The sequence below is a fragment of the Ctenopharyngodon idella genome, chromosome 20, assembly GCF_019924925.1.
Source record: "Ctenopharyngodon idella isolate HZGC_01 chromosome 20, HZGC01, whole genome shotgun sequence".
In the NCBI taxonomy this organism is placed as follows: domain Eukaryota; kingdom Metazoa; phylum Chordata; class Actinopteri; order Cypriniformes; family Xenocyprididae; genus Ctenopharyngodon; species Ctenopharyngodon idella.
In genome coordinates, this window is record NC_067239.1 from 8,895,871 (window position 1) to 8,921,918 (window position 26,048).

General features: G+C 36.7%; 1 protein-coding gene and 1 long non-coding RNA gene across 4 annotated transcripts in view; one reads left to right on the forward strand and one right to left on the reverse strand.

Annotated features, from left to right (window-relative positions):
* Positions 1-26,048, forward strand: part of LOC127502442 (exostosin-1a) — a 337,216-nt gene that overhangs the window by 266,632 nt on the left and 44,536 nt on the right. For 2 of the 3 annotated variants that reach the window (XM_051875375.1, XM_051875376.1), the window contains exons 5-7: positions 188-307; positions 18,189-18,321; positions 22,228-22,346. In XM_051875375.1, the coding sequence (XP_051731335.1) occupies positions 188-307; positions 18,189-18,321; positions 22,228-22,346 (372 nt within the window). Of the gene's footprint in view, positions 1-187; positions 308-16,043; positions 16,102-18,188; positions 18,322-22,227; positions 22,347-26,048 lie in introns of those variants that run through there. The other variant, XM_051875377.1, reaches the window with a different exon arrangement.
* LOC127502444 (uncharacterized) lies at positions 6,180-16,005 on the reverse strand. Its single transcript, XR_007926864.1, has 3 exons — positions 15,913-16,005; positions 15,664-15,780; positions 6,180-6,468 (listed from the first exon to the last, which is right to left on the reverse strand). It is a non-coding gene; the product is annotated as an uncharacterized LOC127502444 (long non-coding RNA).

Genomic DNA, 26,048 nt, shown 5'->3' on the forward strand with positions numbered 1-26,048 from the left:
TCTGGTGGTATGTAATAGTTTTGTGTGAGGTACAGAGTAGAATTTTAGTTGTTAATTGCTGCAAATCATATCGACTTTGTGAAGAATTAGAGACAGTCCAAAAGTTAGGCTAACCACTAAAGCATCCTTGAATACACAAACACACAGTACATCTGAAAGCAGATCTTGCTCTGTCTCACTCTTCCAGGTTCCATCTATCACCAGGTCTGTGGGTTCTGACAGAATCCTGGCACTGCGGCAGCAGACACAGTTCCTGTGGGACGCCTACTTCTCCTCAGTCACAAAGATAGTCTTAACCACATTAGAGGTGAGTCCTCAGATACGGCAGAAAGAGACTTGCCTCGTCCAAATGAGTCCTACTAGGGGAAATGTGTGAATGAGGGACTGCCAGCTGGTTGATGTCATTTATACAGTGCTTTTTTTTTTCACTTAATGGGATAGTTTGCCCAAAAATGAAATGCTGTCATCATTCACTCCCCCTCATGCCATTCCAAACCTGTATGACTTCCACAAAGGAAGATATTCTGATGACAGAATTTGTGATTGGCTCTCCATGTTTTATCAGTCATAAGCTGAAAAAGAATCACTCTGACAGTGTCATTCCTCATAGTTGTAGATGTGTTAAGGACTCAACTATTCTCTTAGAGTGAGAACGGTTATATTGAAAAGTTATGTAGTTATGTATAGGTTAATCTTGTGAAAAAGAAGTACATTTTCACATTCTTTTAAAAAGTGTAGGCTACTTAATGTGGATTATGCATTAAAGGGTTAGTTCACCCAAAAAATCTGTCATTAATTACTCACCCTCATGTCATTCCAAACCCGTAAGTCTTTCATTCATCTCCGGAACACGAATAAAGATTTTTTTAATGAAATCTGAGTGCTTTGTGGCCCTCCATTGACAGCCTACGCAACTACCACTTTCAAAGCCTAGAAAGGTAGTAAAGACATCATACAAGTAATCCATGTGACTCCATTGGTTTAACTTCAATTTTATGAAGAGACGCAAGTGCTTTGTTTGAAAAGTGGTAGTTGCGTAGGCTGTCAATGGAGGGACAGAAATATCTTCATTTGTGTTCTGAAGATGAACAAAAGTCTTTTGGGTTTGGAACAACATTAGAATTTTCATTTTCGGGAGAACTAACCATTTAAAAGAATATACTTGCGTGCAAACTGAATGTAATGTCTTAAGACACTTAATTGCAAATAAATTAAAATGTATTATAGTTTCAATTTATATTAAGTGCAATTAGTTGAACTTTAGAGTACATTTTTGACCCACTAGGAAGTATTTTTATGAAATTTCTTAATTACTTGTCTTTGAAATATGGTTAAAGTACTGCCCAATGTACTGCCAAGCATTTATGGTAAACTAATATACTGAAATGTATATATGATTACATGTAATATATGTAATTATGATGTTATTACATAATATAATCACATTCGGTTGCACTTTATTTTAAGGTGTTCTGGTCACTGTAAATGATACATTTGAGTGCTGAATAATATAAACTACATGTGCATACTATAGGGTAAGGGTTAGGATTAGGGTATGGTTTAGGGTTAGTTACATGCAATTATACATAATTAGTTATGACTATAGTAACTACATGTAACGTGTAACAAGGACATTGTAAAATAAAATGTTAACTCACATTCTTGACATGTGCTTTAGGATGTTAGTCAACACATCAAAATAAGTGTACTTCCTTAAACCATGACAGAAGATTATTAAAACATAATGATTTAAAATGTATTTTAAAGTAAAACTTTTAATTCAACATTTTTGCAAAGTGCACTTTTTAAAAGTGTGCTTAAGTGTTAAGAAAGTGAAATTGGACTCTCTTTAAGTGTCTTTTTTTTATTTCATTAATATTATATTATTTTCAAGTACTTTTATTAATGTGTACTTCTAAGTTTTGAAGTATACTACAAGTGCACATTCAATGCAATTAAAAACTTCTTTTTCACCAGGGTATGCATAGTAAAAAGGTGTTAAGTTAATGTATGTTATGTTAAGTTAATTCATGTTTTTTAGCCATACTTAAATGATGAAATCTATGTATAGTTTAATACTCTCCCTACTTTTTATGTTAAATCATGCTAGGAGTTCTTTTTCCACTCAGTATTGTCTTTCATCATAGTAATTTAGGTAATTTAGGTAATTTAGTTAATGTTGATCATGTTTTTCTTTGCATGTACTTTGTTTTGTCTCTATCTCTCTCTTACACTCACTCATTTCTTGTTCTCTCTATATCTCTCCCATTCTGACGTCTTCTATTTTCTTCAAAAGTTTTCATCACAAGTTTCTGTCACACATAAGATGATACCTGCCATGATCAAAAGCACTCTCCAACACATAAAAATGCAGACGGATGTACATAAACATTCCCTCCCTCACTCACTCACTCTCACATCTCTGAGAACTTTTTCCCTGGGTACAGGCCTGCCTTGGTCAGCTAGATAGAATGGAAAGTTTGTGCTTGGTTTCTCTTCATCTCAGGAAGGTGTTGGACAAGTCTTTTAATAACAGACCCGACAGAGAACTGCCAGACGTCACTGCCAGAAATATGACTGACTATAAATGTGTTGAGAAAGCAATATTCAGAGCAATATTTCTGCCAACTTCACCAACATTGCCACAGTGATCAGAAACAGAGATACAACTGTAGTTCCTAAAATGGTGTAAAATAAAGCAGATTAACTGGTTTTGCTTTAGGTTTTAGGTTTTACACTGACTCATTTTTGGTTGCGACCCACCAATTGTGAACCACTGCAATAAAGTATCTGGTAACACTTTAGTATGGAGAACAATTCTCACTTTTAACTAGTTGCTTATTACAGCAAGCTTGCATATTGGCTGCTTAGTAGTACTATAAAGCACATATTAATGCCTTATTCTGCATGACCATATTCTACACACCCCTAAATCCTATCCCATACTTAAACTTCAACGCTATAACAACTACCTTACTAACTATTAATAAGCAGTAAATTAAGAGTTCTTGAGGCAAAAGTCATAGTTAATAGTGAATATGTGTTCCCCATACCAAAGTGTTACCAAGTATCTTAATTCAACCTCACTGAAAACTGCTGCACATTGTGGTATTAAGAGTAAACAGCAAACAGACACTTTTCCATGCTGTGTTTTTCCGGTCCCTGCAGGCTGGTCTCTTCCCAGAGCTATCCTAATCCCTGCTTCTGTTCCGCACTGAACGTTTTGAACGGAATGACTTTGTGTGAATTTTTGAGCCCAGTGTCTGGATTTTCCCTCCTTACTGAACCTCAGGTCACTATATCAAATTCAAATGACAGAGATACAGAAAAAAAGTTTACTTAGAAAAAAATATATATATTATTTTCCTCATTAAAAGAATTTGCTTTTAAAAAAATGGTTTGCACTTTAGACAAATGTTTAAAATGATTAAAACTTCAGTTATACCAGTGAATAATAATAATAATAATAATAAAAGAAGCTTTTATTCAACATAGAATGTGTCGGTGCCATGTTGAGATCACATGTAATACCTTGAAACAAATAAAATAATAATAACAATAATAAGCAGTGTTGGGGGTAACACATTACAAGTAACGCAAGTTACGTAATCAGATTACTAGTTTCAAATAACAAGTAACTCATTGCTTTTAAATGTACAAAATATCTAAGTTACTTTTTTTTTTTTTTTTTTTAATAAATACTTTCAAGTTACTTTGTTTTCCCATTTATTGACTGACACCTCTCCTGTCCCCATGTTGAAAGAAATTAGGAGTAAGTGTAGAGGCAAGTGTGCGCTGTGTGAACATGTTGGTTATTGTAGTTCTATTGTAGACTAAATGTTAGCATGTATTTACTCATCTCACTTGCACAAAACAGATTCAGTATTCCTCAAAATAAATAAAAGCATCTCGGGTTACGACTGTAACCCTGGTTCTCTGACAGGGAATGAGACACTGCATTCTGATATACTTTGGGGAACGCCTCCGCATGACCGGTACCTGAAGCAACTCTAAAATCAAGGCAATCCTATTGGCCGGCTACAGCCTTTGGCATCATACTAGTGCAACCAGGCAGTATATAAGGAGCACCTAGAGAACATGTCATCCACTTCTTCATCTGAAGGAACTTGACGCAGTATTCCCTGTTCTCAGGGAACCAGGGTTACAGTCGTAACCTGAGACGTTTCCTTTGGAAAGGGAACTCGCACTGTGTCCTGAGACATTTTGGGGAATTAAATACCCACGCTGCCATGCTGAGGGGAGTGCATGCCGAGAAATGGCTGTGACTAAGCACAATGACAGTTCCAACTGAAATGCCAGAACCACTCCCCCTTCTGGTCACACACTAGGCTGTTAGTGACAGTATTCCCTATAACCACTGCCCGAGCAACACGCCTCAATGAGAAAGTGCCTTCGTAAAGTACCAGAAGGACTTGTCAAAGGCCGCTCAAGGGCTTGGAACCAGCATCTTCACTGGGAAGGGGTTCCTTTAAGGGAATATGGTCAGGGCCCGAAAGGAGCCCTGGTCAATCACTTTTACAGGGACATTATGCACTAAAAAAAAAAATGATACTTTGGACCAACCTAAAAAAAATTTGAATCTGAATTTATTAGTTTTTCTCAAACTATATTTTTGATTTGGTTGAAACTTTAAAATAGGGATGCACCGATACCATTTTTTAAGGACAGAGTACGAGTACCAATCCTTTTTTTCTAGCACTCGCCGATACCGATACAGATGCCTATACATTTATTAATTTCTGTCTCTCTCTCGCCTTTTTTTTTTTTTTTTGTGGTGATGTTGCAGTTTCCCAAGCACAACACAGTGAGACTAATGAATGTAGGGGCTTCTTTATTATTACTCTAGCGAAAAAAGTAATAATTTTTGTGCTTGTCACAAACTTAAAGAACAAAAATTTCACAGTGTCCAAAAACCTTCAAAAGGCATAATTACCAATAAATATAATTGTTGTTATATAAAAAGAAATTTACAAACAAATTACAAAAAATACAACAAATACTATAGAGTTACAAATTAAATAAACTTGTTTTTCAGATACAGTTTACCATGTATACATTTATTTAACATATTTTGTTGTTTTATTAACATTAATGACAAATATAGGCTACGGTCCCTTTAAGACCGAATCCATGGATACTGACACATATCCTGTTTTCACTCAAATGTTTACGTCCACTTAAGCCATAACCGACTGTATTTACATGAAATACTCCACACAATGGACATTTTGACAACTATGTGTGCTTTTGACCAGGCGCGAGGAGAACTGATCGCGCGCTGTCTGAGAGAACTGGGATCGTGCGCAAGAAAGAGAGAGCACGTATGCGAGAGAGAGCGCTTCTGGTCTGTGTCATTCAGCGCGATTCCGCCTATCCCGCCTTCACTAATCGATAATGAATTGTGATTGAAAGCATGCAGTTCGCAATGTGTTGGTTGTCATCATTAATTTTTAAGTATTTCCACACCTCTGATGCTGACATTGTTTCTGCTGCTGCCGTCGGTGTCTCTGTGCACGGAAAATTCTGTCAGTGATGTCATGTGAGGTATCGGTCTTTGGTATCGGGGGTATTTTTACGAGTACGAGTACAAGTACATGAGCTTGGTATCGGTGCATCCCTACTTTAAAATTTAATTTAATATAAATCAAAATAGTTCTTCTGCCCAAGATAAAAAAAAAAAAAAAAAATTACTTTCACACAAAGTAAAAATGTTGTTTTTTATAGAGACTGAATCATTTTTTTTACTTTGGTACAACTTAAATTTTTATTTTGGAAAAACCTACTTTTTACTATAACATCAAAGTATAATTTTTACTTTGGACTAAACTAAATAAATTGCTTTAATTTTGTTACAAGCAATTTTTTTTTTACTTTGGACTAAACTAAATAAATTGCTACAAGCAATTTGATTAAGTTTACTCAAGTTAAATTTCTGATTCAGTACAAAGTATATTTTTAATAATACCTTAACCAATTTATTTTCTTTAGTCAAGACAAAACTTTATTTAATGCAGGTCAATATAATACAATTTTTTGCTCTGCTACAACTTATACCATTAACAAAAGCTAAATATGCTTTAATATAAAATAAAAATATTCCCTTAAAATAAAACAAAATGCTTAATTTAGTTGACTTAGTATAAATAAAGACAGGAATATTCTCTTCAAAAGGCCTTAATGTTTATTGTGATGTCATTGTCTTTTTAAAATATACATCACCTTCTCTGTTGTCAAAAAACAAAACAAAAACAAAAATAAATAAAAGTCTCAAATGAATTTTGCTACCAGTTAGGCTAGCCGGTACGCATTTCACACATTAACACTTGAGGGGAAAAAAACAATCCCAATGTGATGTGGTGGCTGGAGAGGATCCTCATCTTCCTTGATGACAAACACTGCCACTGTACACCTCTCAGGATCTGTTTTAGCTTCATCCTTCTGAACAACCTAATAAAAGACAAAGACAAAACATTTTTATTACAAAGTTATTTTGATAAAATCAATGCCTATATAAAAAAATATGTACACAAAAAAAACCTCCCAATCAAATCTCAAAAGGTCTAGTTATAAAAAAAATGTAATGACTTGCAAAAGTCCAGCAGATACTTAATGTCGGCTCTTCCAAATATTTTTCTCATAGCAACTTGTCTTTATCACAAGTAAAGCATTGGTACAAGTATTATATACAAACCCGATTCCAAAAAAGTTGGGACACTGTACAAATTGAGAATAAAAAAGGAATGCAATGATGTGGAAGTTTCAGATTTCAATATTTTATTCAGAATACAACATAGATGACATATCAAATGTTTAAACTGAGAAAATGTATCATTTTAAGGGAAAAATAAGTTGATTTTAAATTTCATGGCATCAACACATCTCAAAAAAGTTGGGACAAGGCCATGTTTACCACTGTGTGGCATCCCCTCTTCTTTTTATAACAGTCTGCAAACGTCTGGGGACTGAGGAGACAAGTTGCTCAAGTTTAGGAATAGGAATGTTGTTCCATTCTTGTCTAATACAGGCTTCTAGTTGCTCAACTGTCTTAGGACTTCTTTGTCGCATCTTCCTCTTTATGATGCGCCAAATGTTTTCTATGGGTGAAAGATCTGGACTGCAGGCTGGCCATTTCAGTACCCGGATTATTCTTCTGCGCAGCCATGATGGCATTGTCATGTTGGAAAATGCAAGGTCTTCCCTGAAAGAGACGACATCTGGATGGGAGCATATGCTGTTCTAGAACTTGGATATACCTTTCAGCACTGATGGTGCCTTTCCAGATGTGTAAGCTGCCCATGCCACATGCACTCATGTAACCCCATACCATCAGAGATGCAGGCTTCTGAACTGAGCGCTGATAACAACTTGGGTTGTCCTTGTCCTCTTTAGTCCGGATGACATGGCGTCCCAGTTTTCCAAAAAGAACTTCAAATTTTGATTCGTCTGACCACAGAACAGTTTTCCACTTTGCCACAGTCCATTTTAAATGAGCCTTGGCCCAGAGAAAACGCCTGCGCTTCTGGATCATGTTTAGATATGGCTTCTTTTTTGACCTATAGAGTTTTAGCCGGCAACGGCGAATGGCACGGTGGATTGTGTTCACCGACAATGTTTTCTGGAAGTATTCCTGAGCCCATGTTGTGATTTCCATTACAGTAGCATTCCTGTATGTGATGCAGTGCCGTCTAAGGGCCCGAAGATCACGGGCATCCAGTATGTTTTTCCGGCCTTGACCCTTACGCAAAGAGATTGTTCCAGATTCTCTGAATCTTTGGATGATATTATGCGCTGTAGATGATGATAACTTCAAACTCTTTGCAATTTTTCCTCTGAGAAACTCCTTTCTGATATTGCTCCACTATTTTTCGCCGCAGCATTGGGGGAATTGGTGATCCTCTGCCCATCTTGACTTCTGAGAGACACTGCCACTCTGAGAGGCTCTTTTTATACCCAATCATGTTGCCAATTGACCTAATAAGTTGCAAATTGGTCCTCCAGCTGTTCCTTATATGTACATTTAACTTTTCCGGCCTCTTATTGCTACCTGTCCCAACTTTTTTGGAATGTGTAGCTCTCATGAAATCCAAAATGAGTCAATATTTGGCATGACATTTCAAAATGTCTCACTTTCAACATTTGATATGTTATCTATATTCTATTGTGAATAAAATATAAGTTTATGAGATTTGTAAATTATTGCATTCCTTTTTTATTCACAATTTGTACAGTGTCCCAACTTTTTTGGAATCAGGTTTGTAATATCTATCTTCAAAAAGTTGAAACATGCTGTGACCAAAAATATTAAATAGTTTAATACAGTAGTGTACAAACTTCAACCAAGATTCACTATAATGTTAAACAATACAACTGCCTTGTGTACTCATATTTTCATTAATTTCAGAATCTGGCCACAGACTGACTCTTTCCACAATGCAATATTTGGATACAATATCCATTTTATGACCAGCCTTTCACTGCTGCTGCTCTGAAGTAACAAATATTTCAAAATGTGATTAAGATACAATATACAGTGTTCTACAAAATATAATATACAATATATTAACCAGCACAGAGATAGTTATGTGGTCAGTTGGCTATTTTTTTAACAGATGCATTTGTACTATCGGCTCCGGTCTCATGACTGACTTCAAACCATGCCACATCGTACCAACACAACTGGATTATTTGCAATTGGATAGTGGAACATAGCTAATACGAAAGCTTCAGGGCTCTAGTCTAGACTTATTCTTCCCACTGGTCGCACTGGTGCGACTAACTTCCTTAGTTGGTCGCACCGTGTTACAACATGGTAACAATATTTGATTGTATGTACATTGATGTAGCTACAGATTGACAGTGACTAAAAGCTTGATTTTTGCAAAATATTTTAATCTGAACATTGATAGAAACATTCAAAGAATCGGATCTGTCGGATTTACAACACGTCAATTTATCCACTTCTCCCAAAATACATGAAAGTAAGTGAGCCGGTGAAGTGGGAAGAATAGAGTAAATTTTATAGTTACTTACACAATGTGTATCTGATATGAATAAAACATCTCGTCAATTTATATTTGAATGGATTGTTATTGCCGCTTCCATAGACATCAGTGTGTATTTTATTTTGCTAGTACTTATGTGTATTTAAATGTCTGAAATCTAAAATAAACCTTATGTGGTTGAAAACTGAATAGTTATGATATGATATGATGAGCGCTGAGTGTGTCCATCTCTGGCTTAGCTCCGCCAGCCATTTGAATTCAACAGTTGATCACGTGATGCACTGAACGTTCTAATCACACCGGTGTGATCATATGCTCCAGGGACCAGCCAAGACTGATCACATCAGTGTGATCGTATCCATCAAAGGGTTGACAGAGTACATTTGCCAGCCAGGTACCAAAACAACCTGAACATTATGCACTCGCACCAATGCGACCGTGAAATTTTAATTTGCACATTTAAAAAAAAAAGAAAAAAAAAAAAGATCGCATTTGCGACTATTTTGGTTGCAGTCTAGAGCCCTGAGCTTCCATTTTGGATCCTCCTTCTAAGGGAAAATGTTTCCCATGTGCAGACAACACATGCCCCCTGATGGACCACAATGCTGACAAGTTCACTGTGACTGATGACATTTCAAAGAAAGTATTTTCTCAATAAAGGCAGTTCAGATCACTTTCATTGTTACAGCTACAGAGTGATATTAAACCTGGATGGTTCCAGCTAGCCCAACCCAGGCTACATGCATTTGTTACTTGCTGGGACAATGGAAGCATTAAGGAGTACCAGCATAATGTGGGTACAATGATGCATGGACAGATGTATGAGATTTAGGCAAATGTACTTATATGTACGAGTATTTTTACATGACCTGAGACCATGTTTATAAGCTTAAAGGTAAAAAAAAAAAAGTGGTTTCAACTTGTTTAAAGCTTAAGTGATTAATGCAAAACTACTTACCAGATACTCCTTAATAAGTCTGTCCACATCTTCCAAAAGGTACACAAGACAAAACCGACTGTGTTTGTGAATACTTGGCAAGATGGGTGTTTTCTTATGTAATTTGGTGTATTTGACCATTCAAATGCCATGAAACGGAACACATTTCGGCAAAGTTAACGTTACTCCCATGCATGCAGAGAGGCGGCTGAGCGCGTGCACAAGCCATTTTGTGAATGATGATTAGAGCCTTAATTTGCTTTTAAACCATCCAGCACATCCAGAGGATCGCCAAGAAGGCGGTCTGAGAAGGGCCAACTACTTGGAAAAGAGTCTAACAGAGATAGCAACCAGGGGTATGTAGGCTTGGAATACTCATTCACATTGCCACACAAGTGATGCACTCAGCTTATCACTTTCTACCCCTTAAACAAGGGGAGTACACATCTCATGAAACCAGACTGTTGAGGAGGCCTCTATATAGGGCCTACTACTCCAGAATATCACAGGCATGAGCTCGGGGCTAATGCTTGAGCTCTAAGAGAGCATACTCAACACCATCCTGAATAGGAGGGAGTACTTAGTTGGCTCAACCTGAACATCATAGGTGTTGAACACAAGGGGCGCAGAGCTCCGGGAGCGAAGCACTCTTAGAGGAACCTGAATAAGGGGAGTTAATATCAGCTTGACCTGGGACAAAGCTCAAGGGTGGAGGCCTGAACAAATAATGACGCTCACTGTTGCTGTCTGAGCTAAGCTCTGGAGGATTGGAGGCCTTAACGGGATGAAGTTCCACGGAAGAGGCCTAGGACAGTCAACGCCGCGACTTGATAGATACATTCAAGGAGCATTCACAGGAGAGCCTGATCTAAAAGGCCACAAGCTAGATAATGCTACTAACCAAAGCTCTAGAGAGCAGAGGCTCCAGCATAGTGCTTTTCACTCTCTAAATGAGAGGAAACCTAACAATGCTCATTCATGACCTTCCTGGAGCTCAGAGGAGCAGAGGTTTCAGCCTAACAACTCTCTAAGCAAGAGGAGGCTGACTCACTCACTATAGGGGAATGACACCTGGAGCTCTGTGAAGCAGTGGCTTCAAAATAATGACTCTCTAAATGAGAGGAAGCCCACACACTCACCACAGGGTGACTGTGAGGGTGGCCTTACGATAGGCCAAAACTTAGGACATCTTCTACCAAGGGCTCAATGGAGTGGCGGCTTCGATGTAGTGACTCTCAGACGAGAGGAAGTCAGCTCACTCACCACAGGGTGGATTGTCAAGGCGGCCCACAGAGGGCCAGAGCGCTTGAAGTCATGATCTAACTGAACTTGGGGGAGGGAAGGCTTCAGCATAGTGCCTGCCTCATACTCTCTCAATGAGAGAAAACCACTCCACTCAGCCTAGGGCAGTTTATCAAGGAGGCCTACAGAGGGCCATACACTTGAAATCGTGATCTTACCTGGAACTCAGTAAACAAGAGGAAGCCAACTTACTCAGTACAGAATGATTATCAAGGCGGCCCCCAGAGGGCCAAACACTTGAAATATCAAATATCTGGAGCTCAGATGAGTGGCGGCCTAGGTTTCAAAACGACTGTCCAAATGAGAGGAGGCCAAGCCACTCACAATAGGTGATATTCGTTCTTAATGATACCCACTATATTAAGACCTCACAAAATGACTCTCAGAGGAGAGAAGGCACATAGTAAGGGTGTCACGATAACCTTCCCTAATAATGGAGTGGAGGCCAAAGAATGGAGGCCTTAAGGCTGATTTATACTTCTGCGTCAGACCTACGCCGGAGACGTGCATGCAGACCACTAGTAGGCAGTGTCCGTGGTCATGTTGAGGATCAAAGCAAAAGCCGAAGAAGAAGCAGCTGGTCATATACGTTGTCAGAGAAGCTTACAAATAGAAGCGGCAGAGAAGCGGCAAATAGGTAACAACTTTTGTTGTAGTATGACTGCATGTGTCCACTGAAACAGAGCATTTTTTCTTTCATATGGAAGTTGAAAACGCTCGCTCTTCTCCGATTGCTCCGCGCCAGTTTTTTGACCTGAGGGAGGGGTTCTAGCAGACCAATCACAGCGCTTGCGGTCCGCGTAGAATTGATGTGTTGTAACATTTTTGAAGAGGTGCACATCAGGCTACATCGTAGGCTACGCGTGCTACACACAGCCTATGCCGTAGCTACGGTGTACACTCGACGCAGAAGTATAAATCAGCCTTTAATGTAAATGGGGCCAGCCATACTCTCACAGCCTGAAAGAATGCTCTCACTTACCAAGCCCGGCGCCCACAGAAGGGTCCCAATAATGGAACAAACTCATCATCGGCCCAGCCTTAGGCCTGATATACAAGGGTCCTGCCATATAAGGTGTTTTTTTTTTTCGCCGCGAGATAGTTCGCAAGCATCTCGAACGCTCACGTTTACAGTCTCTACAGTAACGCACTTTAATGACAGGTGAAGGCTGCGTGAAGCGTGCTCCATAACACCAAACAACTCACCATACACGGGGCAGAACGGCTGCGAGGGCTCAGATGTCTTGCGTTCTTCACCCTCAGCAGCCATCTCTTGCTTTTTTTCTGCATGATGCCAGCAGAGCACCATCTGCTGATCCTGAGGATGCAAGAGACAACGCATCCTCACTCAGCTAAATACTTTCGTCAGCCGCTGAAGCGTGCGAAAGATTAACAGGTCTCTCAAACTCTTCAGCGAGCTCCCTCTGTGAGCCCTATGATCTCAGTCTCCTCTTCGCCTCAGCGCGAGCGGAACCCAAGCCACTGGGCACAGAAGCCTGTCCCTCTTCCCTCAAGAAGAGAGACAACAGAGTGGAGCTTCCTCAGCGGGAAACGCTCACAGTGCACACCAACAGCTCCTCAAGAACTGAGAGTGTATGCTCTAACAAAGAATGCACAGTCATGTGTGTTAACGAGTGTCAAATATTTATGACACGGGTCGTGCACACAGCTTGAAACCTTTGCTTTAACAAGCCATTTTTATGTAGATTTGAACAGCACGCTTCAAACAAACAGTCCCTGAAGATGAAAAGAGGATGACATGTTCTCTAGGCGCCCCTTATATACTTCCTGGTCACACTAGAATGACATCATAGGCAGTCGCCGGCCAATAGGATTCCCGTGATTTTACAGTTGCTTCAGGTACCAGTCACGCGGAGGCGTTCCCCAAAGTGTCTCAGAATGTAGTGCGAGTTTCCTTTCGAAAAGGAACAGTGTAATGCAAACTCAGAATATTACGCAAACCTGCAATATTTAAATTTGTTAAATAACACAAATATACTTTGTGTATTTAATCTCACTTTATTAACCAATGTCTTTGCTGCTGACTTTCAATGATAATTAAACCATTCTAATAAGTAAAAATGAGTCCTATTCTTCTTCAATCCAGAATGGCAGCACAGCTGAAAGGTTTGATTGAGCTGTGCCCTCTATACTGTACCGGTGTGAATTTGCATTTCCTTCAGCCTGAGGCTTATTCATTTCACTTTTGGAATAAAAGGGACTTTACCTTTTTTTTTCTTCTTTTTTTTTTTTGTTATTAAAAGCAAACAAGCAAGCCCAGCCCAGGTAAGAAAAAGTAACACAAAAGTAACATTAAATTAGTTACTTTTTAGAGAGCAATATTGTAACGCATTGCTTTTAAAAAGAAACTTTCCTCAGCACTGATAATAGTTAAGCAATATTTATAAAATATTAATTAATGTGTTCAAGGTATAAATGTAAAAATACAAAGTATGATTCAATGTAAAAAGTATGATTCAAAAGTTTGGCATCATTTTTTTGGGGGGGGGGGGGGGGGGGATTGGGGGGAGCATGAATTTATTTAAAATATATAAAAATAAAAAACAGAAAACAGATATTTTAAATTATAATAATATTTCACAGTATTACTGTTTTTGATTGTATTTTTGATCAAATAAATGCAGCCTTTAAAAAAATCTACACAACTTTGCAATGTTGTTTGCAAATGTACGTTTGAACTACAATTTTAGGAATCACCTAATCGTTGAACTATTTTGCTGATGACTTAACTTGCGACCATAGTTAAGCAGCAGTTAATAATTTATTAATTTAACAACTTTAAACTTTAAAATCAGTTAATAATTAAGCTTCATTCATCCAGACCAGCAGGTGTCAGGATAACATCGAAGATCATTGGGAAAAATAGAATTAGTGAAACAAAAACATACTGAGGGGACCATTTACACTTTGCTGTATAAACTGATAGTTAATATTGCGTTGTGAAGTCCACACCATACCATGAGTCTTTCAACACTTGTGCATGTGTTGTGTGTTTGCTCTCAGCAATAAATGCTGCCTAATTAACCACATAGATCAAATGCCCTCTCCATGGACTCGGGTTTACTGGCACTTCCTCTAGAACATATGCCATGTTGAGTTCATTTCCCTGCTCCATAGCACAAGAGCAGCGAGATGCTTCACTTGCTGTGTGGATCTGACAAAATCACTATAATTCATGTACAGCGCATTAAAACATCAGCATGTAAAGGCACAGAGATACACAAACACACATGTTGCCTGACATGAGGGTTCTTTAATTAGACTGTGGTTGATCCTAATTGGCTTGTGCATTTCTAGACTCTGGAGAAACAGAACCAATCAAGCCCAGTGGAGGAAGACTCAGGACACATACTGAAGTGTGCGTGTGTGTGTGTGTTTTACAGGTTATTTTTGGATTAAGTATCTCATGCACCCTGTTGTGATGAGGTTGAGGCAGATTGTGATTAATTAGTCTTGTAATAAAATGAGATTAATGTGTTTAATTTGAGTAATTAGGCCTGTGTGCTGTTGAGAATGTTGTCTGGGCGTTGCCTCTGAAGACTGATAGGATGGTCAGACATGATGATTTTTTTTTTTTTTTTTTTTTCTCCACACACATAAGGCTTCTACAGCAAGGGTTATAATTTATTTTGAGATGAACTAATAATGAACAGTATTGGGTTGCTATAAAGCTGGAAAAATAAAAAAAATAAAATAAAGCTGGTTTCAAAATCTAGTTGGAAGGGTTCTATTTTTTATTTTAGATTGATCATTTTTGGAAACATTTTACAAAAATGTTACATTTGTTTAGTAATGGATAAAGTACATCCAGCTAGTTGTTATCGCAAAATAAACCCATCTACTGTTATCGTAGTAGGCGCTGTAGTGATGGTAGGGTTAGAGTAAGGGTTGGGGGTTAAGGTTAGGGTGACAACAGCGTCTGCTACGTTACATAATTTGATAGGTCATATAATTAGGTATAACACTGGCCTCATATACCTGGAAAAGTGGTCATTATACATCATTGCTATTGACGACGATCATCATTGGGGAATAACTGACCTTTGAATGTTGTGACTGACCAATCAGAATCAAGCATTTCAAAGAGCCATGCAAAACATAATTTAATGTATTAAGTATTATGAACTAGCAATGAACAATACAAGGTTAATGTTAATTACATATATACATACATTTTTTTCCCTACATCAAATATTATTTGTAGCGCTTCCCATCCAATAATCGCAAAAAGATTTGTGCTTTATTACTTCTGATAAGAATTAAAGTTTCAGTTTTCAAATTCTGTCCATTTTATCATGAAATTCAAATAATAAATGGCGTTTTGACGCTCTTAAAGGGATAGTTCACCCAAAAATGAAAATTTAATGGTTATCTGCTTACCCCCTGGGCATCCAAGATGTAGGTGACTTTGTTTCTTCAGTAGAACACAAATGATGATTTTTAACTCCAACCGTCGCGGTCTGTCAGTCAAATAATGCGTGTAAATGGGAACTCCATCTATAAGAGTCAAATAAACATGACAGACAAATCCAAATTAAACCCTGCGGCTCATGACGACACATTGATGTCATAAGACACGAAACGATCGGTTTGTGCGAGAAACCGAACAGTATTTATATAATTTTTTACCTCTAAAACACCACTATGTCCAACTCCGTTCAGCATCCGGTTAGTAAGGTCAAAGAAACGCGCTCTGATGACGGAACTGATGTCTCGCGCTTTGCTTCAATGAGTGCGAGACATCACTTCCGTTGTCAGAGCGCGTTCAGACCTCACTAACCGGATGCTGAAGGTAGTGGACAGAGTGGTGTTTTAGAGGTAAAAAGTGATATAAATACTGTTCGTTTTCTTGCACAAACCGTTCGTTTCGTGTCTTAGGACACGAGCCGCAGGGTTTAATTTGGATTTGTCTATATAAAAAAACACTGGAGAGGAGCTTATTTACTGTTAATTATATGTTTGTGCAAATTTGCCATGAAGACAAGTGCTTATGAAAACTACCTTATGTGATACTAAGTTTTATACATTTCAGTTTTTATTTGAGTGTAGGCAAATTATTATATCTGAAAATAAACAGCAGCTGAATATAATACCTCTGCTGTTAATTGTAACCTCTAATATTGTAGTATACCAAATGAGAGGGTTCCCTGTATAGTTTGCAACATTATTTGGGAGAGATTATTTTTTTTTCCCTTAAGAATAAACAAACTATCGGTACCGGCCGATATCATTCTGAATAACTGGCTATCGGTATCGGCAGAGAATTTTAGTATCGGTGCATCTCTAATATATATATATATATATATATATATATATAGTAATATTAAATAAAATAAATAATTGAAAAATACAAACAATCCAAATAAAACACCTACTAAAATAAAAGAACTCTCTAAATTTCTAAAAAAAAAAAAAAAAAATTCTTTTCATGTAAGTAAACATAACATAATAGTGTTTCTTAAATACAAATATGTTATATCAGAAAGGTAGATCCTCACATACACCTTACACTACCCCTATTCCTAAACCTACCCATCACAGAAAACATTCTGCATTTTTACATTTTTAATAAAACATTGTTTAGTATGTTTTTAAAGCTATTTTAAATATGAGATGTCCTCATATTTCTTGTTTACGTCGTCATACCAGAGTAACCTCAAGACTTGAGCAGCAAAGTGAGCAGCAAATCTAGAAAATCCAAACTAATTACAAAGCACTAATCCGACTGCTTATACCTCGGCCCGTGATGTTGCCACGTAAAATGTTCCTAAACATATATTTTTTTTTATCCTGGAACAACATTCCTGTATGAAAATTTTGTCCTAACCTCATCCCTAAACCTGACCCTACCCATAACTTATCCCTAAAATCAGAGGGAACTGATTGGTAAATAACACTGATGTAGAAGCACCTAACCCTGGTTGTAAGTCTAAACTAAACTGTAAACTTGTCCCTCAAATCTGATTGGTTGATTGGAATGTTGATGCATGAACATGTAATTACCTTTTACCTTATACCTCACTCATTAAGACAATTGTTGTTATTGGCTTATAGGTTTATTTAAATGCCTGTGATTAAACAAAGCATTTATGTGCTCACCGAAACTGACTGTGATTGGTTACAATGTTTAACCACTGCAAAAACAGATCCTTAATGGAAAATTAGGACACATTGAGAACAATCACAACACTTTTCATGATTAGTTATAGGGATAGTTCACCCAAAAAAAAAAAATCCCATGATTTACTCACCCTCAAGCCATCCTAGGTGTATATGACTATCTTCTTTCAGACAAACACAATCACAGTTATATTAAAAAAATATCCTGGCTCTTCCAAGCTTTATAATGGTGGTGAATGGCGCTCACAATTTTGAAGCCCAAAAAAATGCATCCATCCATCATAAAAGTAATCCACACGGCTCCAGTGGGTTAATAAAGGCCTTCTGAAGTGAAGCAATGGGTTTTTGTAAGAAAACCATCCATATTTACAACTTTATAAACTATACAGACCAGCTTCTGGCAAACATCCATACGCAAGTCAACTTACGGCGGAACTGTAACCTCCGACGTGACGCATGACGTATTGATGAAACCGGAAGCGCAGAGGATAGAGCAAAACAAAACCCCAGTCGAGAATTAGAAGTCTAAAACACGAATTTTTGAATAGAAATGCTGGAGGATTTCAATATAAAGACTAGAGGAGCTTCAGATTGTTGTCTAACCCTATTAGGATATTTTTTAATATAACTCTGATTGTGTTCGTCTGAAAGAAGATAGTCATATACACCTATGATGGCTTGGGGGTGAGTAAAAACCATTTTTGGGTGAACTAACCCTTTAATCGCATACTGTATACTGTATATTAATGTTTTAATGTATATTAATAGTAATGTTGTTTTTGCAGATTATCCATGACAGGGTACGGACGCACATGTCCAGGAGCAGGTTGATGTGGAATTCTTTGCCTGGAGGACTCTACGCACTTCCTGAGTTCTCCAGCGACCTCACCCTCTTCCCCTTCTACTACTCGACACTTGGTGAGTGTGTGTGTGTGTGTGCGCACATCTCTTCACCACCTCCAGCTCAATGCCGTAAAACTTTGTTGCAGTGAAAATGAAATCATAACTCAGATAGATGTTGGTTTCCCTCCAAGCAGTCTATTTGTGTGTGTGTGTGTGTGTGTGTGTGTGTGTTATCTCACAGTGGATGGTGAACATATGTGTCCACCTTATTCCACCCTAAGCCTGGCCTGTGTGTGTTTGCATGCGCATGTATAGGGGTTTGTGATGGATTTGTCCCTGAGCTTCACATGTCAGCAGTAAATCTGTATTGCAGGAGTGATAGATGGTCTATACTCTGCTGTCACAGGCGTTGTTAGTCTCACTTTCCATAATTTTGATGACAGGGCAGTTTAGACTCCCTGTCTGTGGCCATAACTTGAGAGAACTTCACTGTGCCGTGATATACGGTGTGATTCGCTCAGCCAGGGCAACACTATAAATCCAGCTACCTGCGATACATGCTGTTTATTAGGCAATGAGATATCATCCAACATGACCCGTGGATTGCTCCGATGGTTTGCTTTGTCCCTGTGTTTCTTGAAAATGTTTTTGATGTAGTGGCTTACATGCACAATGACGCAATTCTTAATTCCTTCGTACACAGCTCTGCGATTTTTTTTTAATTTTTTTTTTAATATATAATTTTCTGCCACATCAGTGTGGATGTTCTGTATATGCAAGATAATTTTTTAAGTGTTTTTGAAGGCAAAGCCAGTGAGTGGTCATGAGACATGAGCTTGGAAAGGCTGTAAATGTACTGTTTTCAACACTATGTATTTCAAATTTATATTAAATTCTTTTAGTTAAACCTATAATGTTTTTTTGTTTTTGGCCCAATTAAGTAAAACTTAAGTACATCTTTATATTTAATTTCATAATTCAATTGTCTTTGAAATATGGTAAAAGTTAATTGCTGAGTGTCCTGACAAGCACTTATGGTAAACTAAAATATAATAGAATGTTGTGCATTTAAATACATTTGTAATTACACATTTATAATGATGAAGTTGCAATTTAGTATATGAAATAGATTAACTTTAAATGTAATATCGAATAACACACTACAGTTAAAATTATAATCAAGTACTTTACAGGTGCTTTATGTTAGTCAGCACATCAAAATAAGTGTACTTCTTGACAATAGATTATTAACACATAATGATTAAAGTAAAAACTTTTTGAAAGTGTACGTAATTGTTAAGAAATTGTTATTGTCTGATAAACTACAAGTACACTTAAGCAGCCTTAAAAAGAAACCCTAAAAAAAAATATATTTTTATGATTTGAAGTACACATTCAATACAATTAAGTGCACTTTTTCTTCTCTTAGTCTCTTAAAGTACTTCTTTATATTATTATATTATAATAATTCTAACTTTGTTTTGAAGTAATAAAACACCTTAAGATCTTTTCCTTTGAATTTTAAGAATTAATGCATCAGTGGGTGAATGGTATGGTAAATGAGATGGTTTTCATCATAATTATTGTGCTAATTACATGACTATATTAGCATTGTGGGGGTGGGGGGTGAGCACAAAATGAACAATTCAAAAGTAAAATATGTGAAATACTTTAATCTTTTGTCATTATTAGTACTTTAATTAAGCAGGGATCTTTAATTGTCATGCTGAGAGAGCCTGTTTCATTTTATGCATCTGTCCCCATGAGGAAAATATGGCTTGCTCATAAATATGGCAAGCCGTTTTGACTTTTATTCATTCTCAGGATATGAATTCTTGATATCAACAATTAAATTTTTGATATCAGGAATTACATTTACGCTAGTAACAATGTTAATTCTTGATATCAATGATTCAATTTTCACTAGTTAAAATGCAAATTTTTGATATTACATTTCCACTAATAAAAACTAGTAGAATTCTTGATATCTGTAATTGTATTTTCACTATGAAATGTCACCATAGGCTGCCATTCAAATTCAATTGTTGATATCAATAATTGATTTCTTACTAGTTGAAATTCCAATTTTACATATCAGAAATACAATACTTACTAGTAAAAATCATAATTTTTGATACCAATAATTACATTGTTACTAGTAAAAATGTGAATCTTTGATATCAAGAATTCAACTGGCACTAGTTGAAACGTCAGTTCTTGATATCAACAATTGAATTGCTACTAGTAAAAATGTTCATTTTTGATATCTGAAAATGTATTTCTGATATCAATATAATTTCAGATATCTAAAATGGCTTTCTTATTAGTAACAATCACATTCATGATATCAGAAAGTAACATTGTCACTAGTGGCAATCAAATTATTGATATCAAAAATTAACATTGTTTCTAGTAGCAATTCAATTGTTGATATCAAGAACAGATATTTGCACTAGTAACAAAGTAATTAATGATATCAAAAATTATGATTTTTACTAGTAAGAATTGTATTTCTGATATGTGAAATTGGAATTTCAACTAGTAAGAAATCAATTCTTGATATCAACAATTAAATTTGGATGGCAGCCTATGGTGACATTTAACTAGTGAACATACAATTACAGATATCAAGAATTCCAGTTTTTACTAGTGGAAATGTAATTCTTGATATCAAAAATTTGCATTTTAACTAGTGAAAATTGAATTGTTTATCAAGAATTCATATCCTGAGAATGAATATAAGTCAAAACAGCTTGCCATACATAAATCATATTAAATGTTTTTTTTTTTTTTTTTTTTTAAATGTAAAAATGCATAGCGTTTTCTGTGATGAGTAGAATATACAGTTTGTATAGTTAAAAAAAAAAAAAAAAAAAAAAACATTATGTCTATGTAAAGTCCCCATTAAAAAATAAAAACCCAGTGTGTGTGTGTATGTGTGTGCGTGTGTGTGTGTGTTTGTGATTTATGAGGACACAAATTTGCATAATGACATGGGTATTACTCTGGTATGACGACGTAAACAAGAAATATGAGGACATCTCATATTTAAAATAGCTTTAAAAACATACTAAAAACATACTAAACAATGTTTTATTAAAAATTTAAAAGTGCAGAATGTTTTCTGTGATGGGTAGGTTTAGGAGTAGGGGTAGTGTAGGGTGTGTGTGTGTGTGTGTGTGTGTGTGTGTGTGTGGTTCAACAGTGAACCAAATGACCTCCTACGACCATACTTCCAGATGTGACCACATGTCTGGATGGATCATTAACAATAGATTCATATAATACGTTTTAAAAATCAAACCAAAAGTACATGCAAATGTGCTCATTAGTAGTTCTCAATGTTTGTGTGTGTCGTTTGTTTCTGTGTGGTCTGTGTGTGTGGCCTGTTTGTCCACGTGTTTCAGACTGTGCGTGTGTTTGCATGTTCTTGTTTTGTTCTGTTTTAAAGAGTTTGAATCCCTGCAGAGAGGAAATAGGGATAATAGATGTTCTGTCTAAGCGTAATTACTGTCACTGCGTGATATATTATGAACTTCTCTTTTGTTTATTGCTGAACCAGAAAAGTTGCAAAGCTTTGATCAATTCATTTTACTAGTTTTATCCTCTCTGGTTCTTTTTTTTAATCTTTGTAGTAACCTTTATTGTGATGTAATAGAGACTTAATGTAGCTGTCGGGTTTCTGGAGTCGCAGTTGCAAACGTAGATAAATGAAGCGAACCCCTGCGAAAGAACAAAGATAAACAGGTGCTCTCTTTGAACGGCTGCCATAAAGCAAACTAATACAAATGCAGGGAGATGTTACACACCAGAGACTGATGCCATTGAAGACTGATTTCATAAAGGCTACTCTGCCGTTTGCAGTGTGGGAAAATTGCTTTTTTATGTGGTTTGTGATTTAAGCAAAGAAATTCACTAGCAAATAAAGACCATCCAAAAGTACTAAAGTCATTTCTGCCATCCACATTTGTATTTTTGCAGGTAAGAGTCCATCTCAGGAGTTTACAGCCGTCATTCAAGCGGTCACACCTCTACAGTCCCAACAGCAACCCATATTCAAACTGATCCATGCGGTCGCCAAGTCCAAGTTCTGTGCGCAGGTGAGAATATGGGAGAAAATAATGGAACTAAATGACAACTCTACCATTATTATCGATGCTGCAAGTTTGTATCATGTTAAGGGTCATCCACACTGCCAGCAATTGTTTTGCTGGAGGTCACATTGTCATAGTATTGTTGGTAAGAGTTCTTGCTTTAATGGCAGACTGCACAACTAGCTATATTAAATCACAAATGAGCCATTAAAGCATCATAAATCAACTTCTATGCTATATTTCATGCCCTTTGATAGCTTTGTGTGAAGAAAAGACAAAAATTGTATTCCATTTCTTAAAAATCTTCCGTGCAGCTTTCAAATCTCATTTGTCCAATGTAAATATGTGCATATTTATGGCAAGCCGTTTTGACTTTTATTCATTCTGAGGATATGAATTGTTGATATCAACAATTCAATTCTTGATATCAACAATTCAATTCTTTCTTTCTATAGCACTGTATAAATACAACTGAGTTGCCCAAAGTGCTGTACAAAGTGAACACAGAAAATAATACATCGGCATGATAAAATAAATAACATTTAAAGGTGCAATATGTAAGAATTTTACAGTAAAATATCCAAAAACCACTAGGCCAGTGTTATATATTTTGTTCACTTGAGTACTTATAATATCCCAAATGTTTCCAACTATTTGTAAATCTTGAGAAAATTGCAGTTTTAACCAAGGCTCCGGGACATGTGAGGAGTCGTCTGTCAATTGCGTCATATCTGCATTACCCTCGGTTTCCTTTTTTTTTTTTTGTAGAAACCATGGAAACACCAAAGATGCTTTAATATATTACGTTTTAATAGACAAGGGAACAACTGTTTTGATATATTTATAGACAGAAAACTATTTATTGTTATACAGCTCAGCATGTTTAGTCTTATTGTTAAATCTAATTTTCTTGATTTTTTGCGAGTACCATGCTTTACCATGCCTCAGAGAAAAACACTATTTTGTCAAGTAGCTAACATAGCATAATCATATGCAGCTTTATTTTTAGTAACAGTAATACAGGATTTTCTCCATCATACAGTACGTTTTAAAATTAATTCCATGCCATTTATCAACACAAGCCATCCAGCATTTATTAATATGATATTCTAAAGTCGATCTAGTTTACTGCAGTGTGTACCAATGTCTCACAGCAGCCACCGAGCGAACGCAAAGAGTAGGGGAGAGCAGGGACGAAAGTACCATTTTTCACAAAAATGTCATTTTAAAAGATAATGTTTTAGACAGCAATATATTTTTGCTGTGGTCAATAACTCACAGGTGTGGTCTATCAATACCAGGTGGTATTTTGTACAAATGTAGAACGGCTTCAGTATAATTTCATTTTGAACATAAATTGCACATTGTTACTTTCGACCCCATCAGGTGGGACGAAAGTAACACACAGGTGGGTCAAAAGTAACACAACAATACAAGCTAGATTTTTTTGTGTTAGTCTTGTTTTTATTAAATATACCTGACTATGACCTTGTTAATAAGTAACTGCAAACATATTTTGTCCTTTATCTTTGAAAAAAAAAAAATTAAATTACATTTTCATTTTAAATTGAGAATTTCAGTTTCATCAAATGTTTCAAAAGTAACCCGACAGTACAAACTTGAATTGTTTAGAATATTTTTTGGGGCGCAATGTCAATTTATTTTATAAAACATTTTTTCAACAGTTTGAACAACATGAAAATTAAATTAAATTAGCATAATATGAATTCTCAACATAATGTAGCAGTAGTCATGTTTCCAATCCAGCTGTTTTTATGCATAAATTCAAAATATGCATAAAAACATCTAAATAGAAACACTGCAAATACATAGGTGGGTGTGGAAAAGCTAAGGTATGGCTAAAAACTAAATATGACTATGGTAAATGTAAACAGATTGAGTGAATAAATGGTGACATACAGAAATCAGCAACAGATATGTCCAGAAACGCCCTCTCATAAACATCTGGCTGAATCAGACCTCTGTCTGTCTTTCTGACCCTCACTCTTGGCATATTCTGCTAGTACAATACAACATGAACATGTTTTAATAAATGCTGCAACGCAGAGAAAGCCACCACATTAGCAGTTGGACAAAATAAACTCTTGTTGCCACTGCAGCGGGATGAAAGTAACAAGTGTTACTTTCGTCCCGACAGGAACATCTGACATTTAAACCCGATTTACTTTCATACTGAAAAATACTGACAAGTCAAACTTCAGGATGTGTTACAGGACTAAATAACCTGTAGACTGTCATTATTGTGACACATGAAACAAGAAACACAACTTGTTATTAGGAAAAAAAATTACCGCTTCAGCAATTTATTTACCGTACTCGAAAACTGTTTTCCGGACCTAACCGCGTGAAACGATGACGAAATCACATGATATTTAGCAGCTCCGTCAAGGGTTGTGTGCTGAACGTGCTGTCATAACTTGAAATGCAAATGTAGTCAGAGCTCTGAAAAAAATCGCTTTGTTACTTTCGTCCCGCGTTACTTTCGCCCCGGTTCTCCCCTAACGTTATAACATAATTTTCAACACATTCAAATGTATCTAATATGATAAACAGAGCTGTGTTACCTCATACTCATGACCGGAAAAGCGGAAGCAGCACCGGCGACTGTGGCATAATAAAAGTTACGCTGCTCGCGAGACGTGCGTTGCGCAATTGCTCCAGCGGCCTCATTCTGCTCCCACAACACTTGGTCCTGCTCTGCTTCATACTACAGTAACATTAATAATCGCATCCATGAACATGATTTCTGCCCAAGTCCTATCCCGATTATTTTTCACCAACTTGTGAGTTGAAGACCACATGTCCCAAGATTCCACGCTCAAACTTGGCGTCATCAAGCTACGCCTTTGTTTTGAATAGGCCTCTAGTGACCTCTAGCGGACAGAAAATTGTACATATTGCACCTTTAAAACTAATACAATCATAGGCCATCAGCCATTATTAGAAAGCCATAGAAAATAAATGAATTTTTAACTTAGATTTAGAAATAGACAAAGTTGGTGCTGTTCTAATAACTAGTGGCAACTTATTCCATAGATTAGGACCAGCCACCGCAAACGCACGATCACCCCTGTGTTTAGATCTAGTTCTTGGCACTGTTAAAAGTGCAAGATCACTGGATTTAAGTGATCTAGGAGGAACATGACTTACAAGGAGGTCTGTGAGGTAAGATGGAGCAAGGTTATTGATGGACTTGAAAACCATGACCAGGATTTTGAACTCAATTTTGTATTTTACAGGTAGACAATTCAACAAGACAAGAATGGGAGTAATATGTTCATATTTTCGTGTCCGCGTCAGGAGTCTAGCAGCAGCATTCTGTACTAGTTGCAACCGAGCCAGAGTTGACTTATTAATACCATAGTAGAGCAAGTTACAGTAGTCTAGGCGGGAAGATATCAGCGCATGGATGATTTTCTGAGTATCGGAAACATTTAAAAACAGCTTAACTTTCACAATTTGGCATAAATTAAAAAAGCAAAAAAGTTTATTTGTTTATCCATTTTAAGCTCATTGTCGAGTCGGATGCCCAAGTTTTTGACACACGATCTCATATTTGGTTCGAACTGTTTAAGTTTCGTTTTAAGGACTGCTGTAGCAGATACTGACCCAAATAAAATGAATTCCGTCTTGGATTCGTTAAGATGAAGAAAATTTACGGACATCCACTTTGTAAGATCTTGAAGA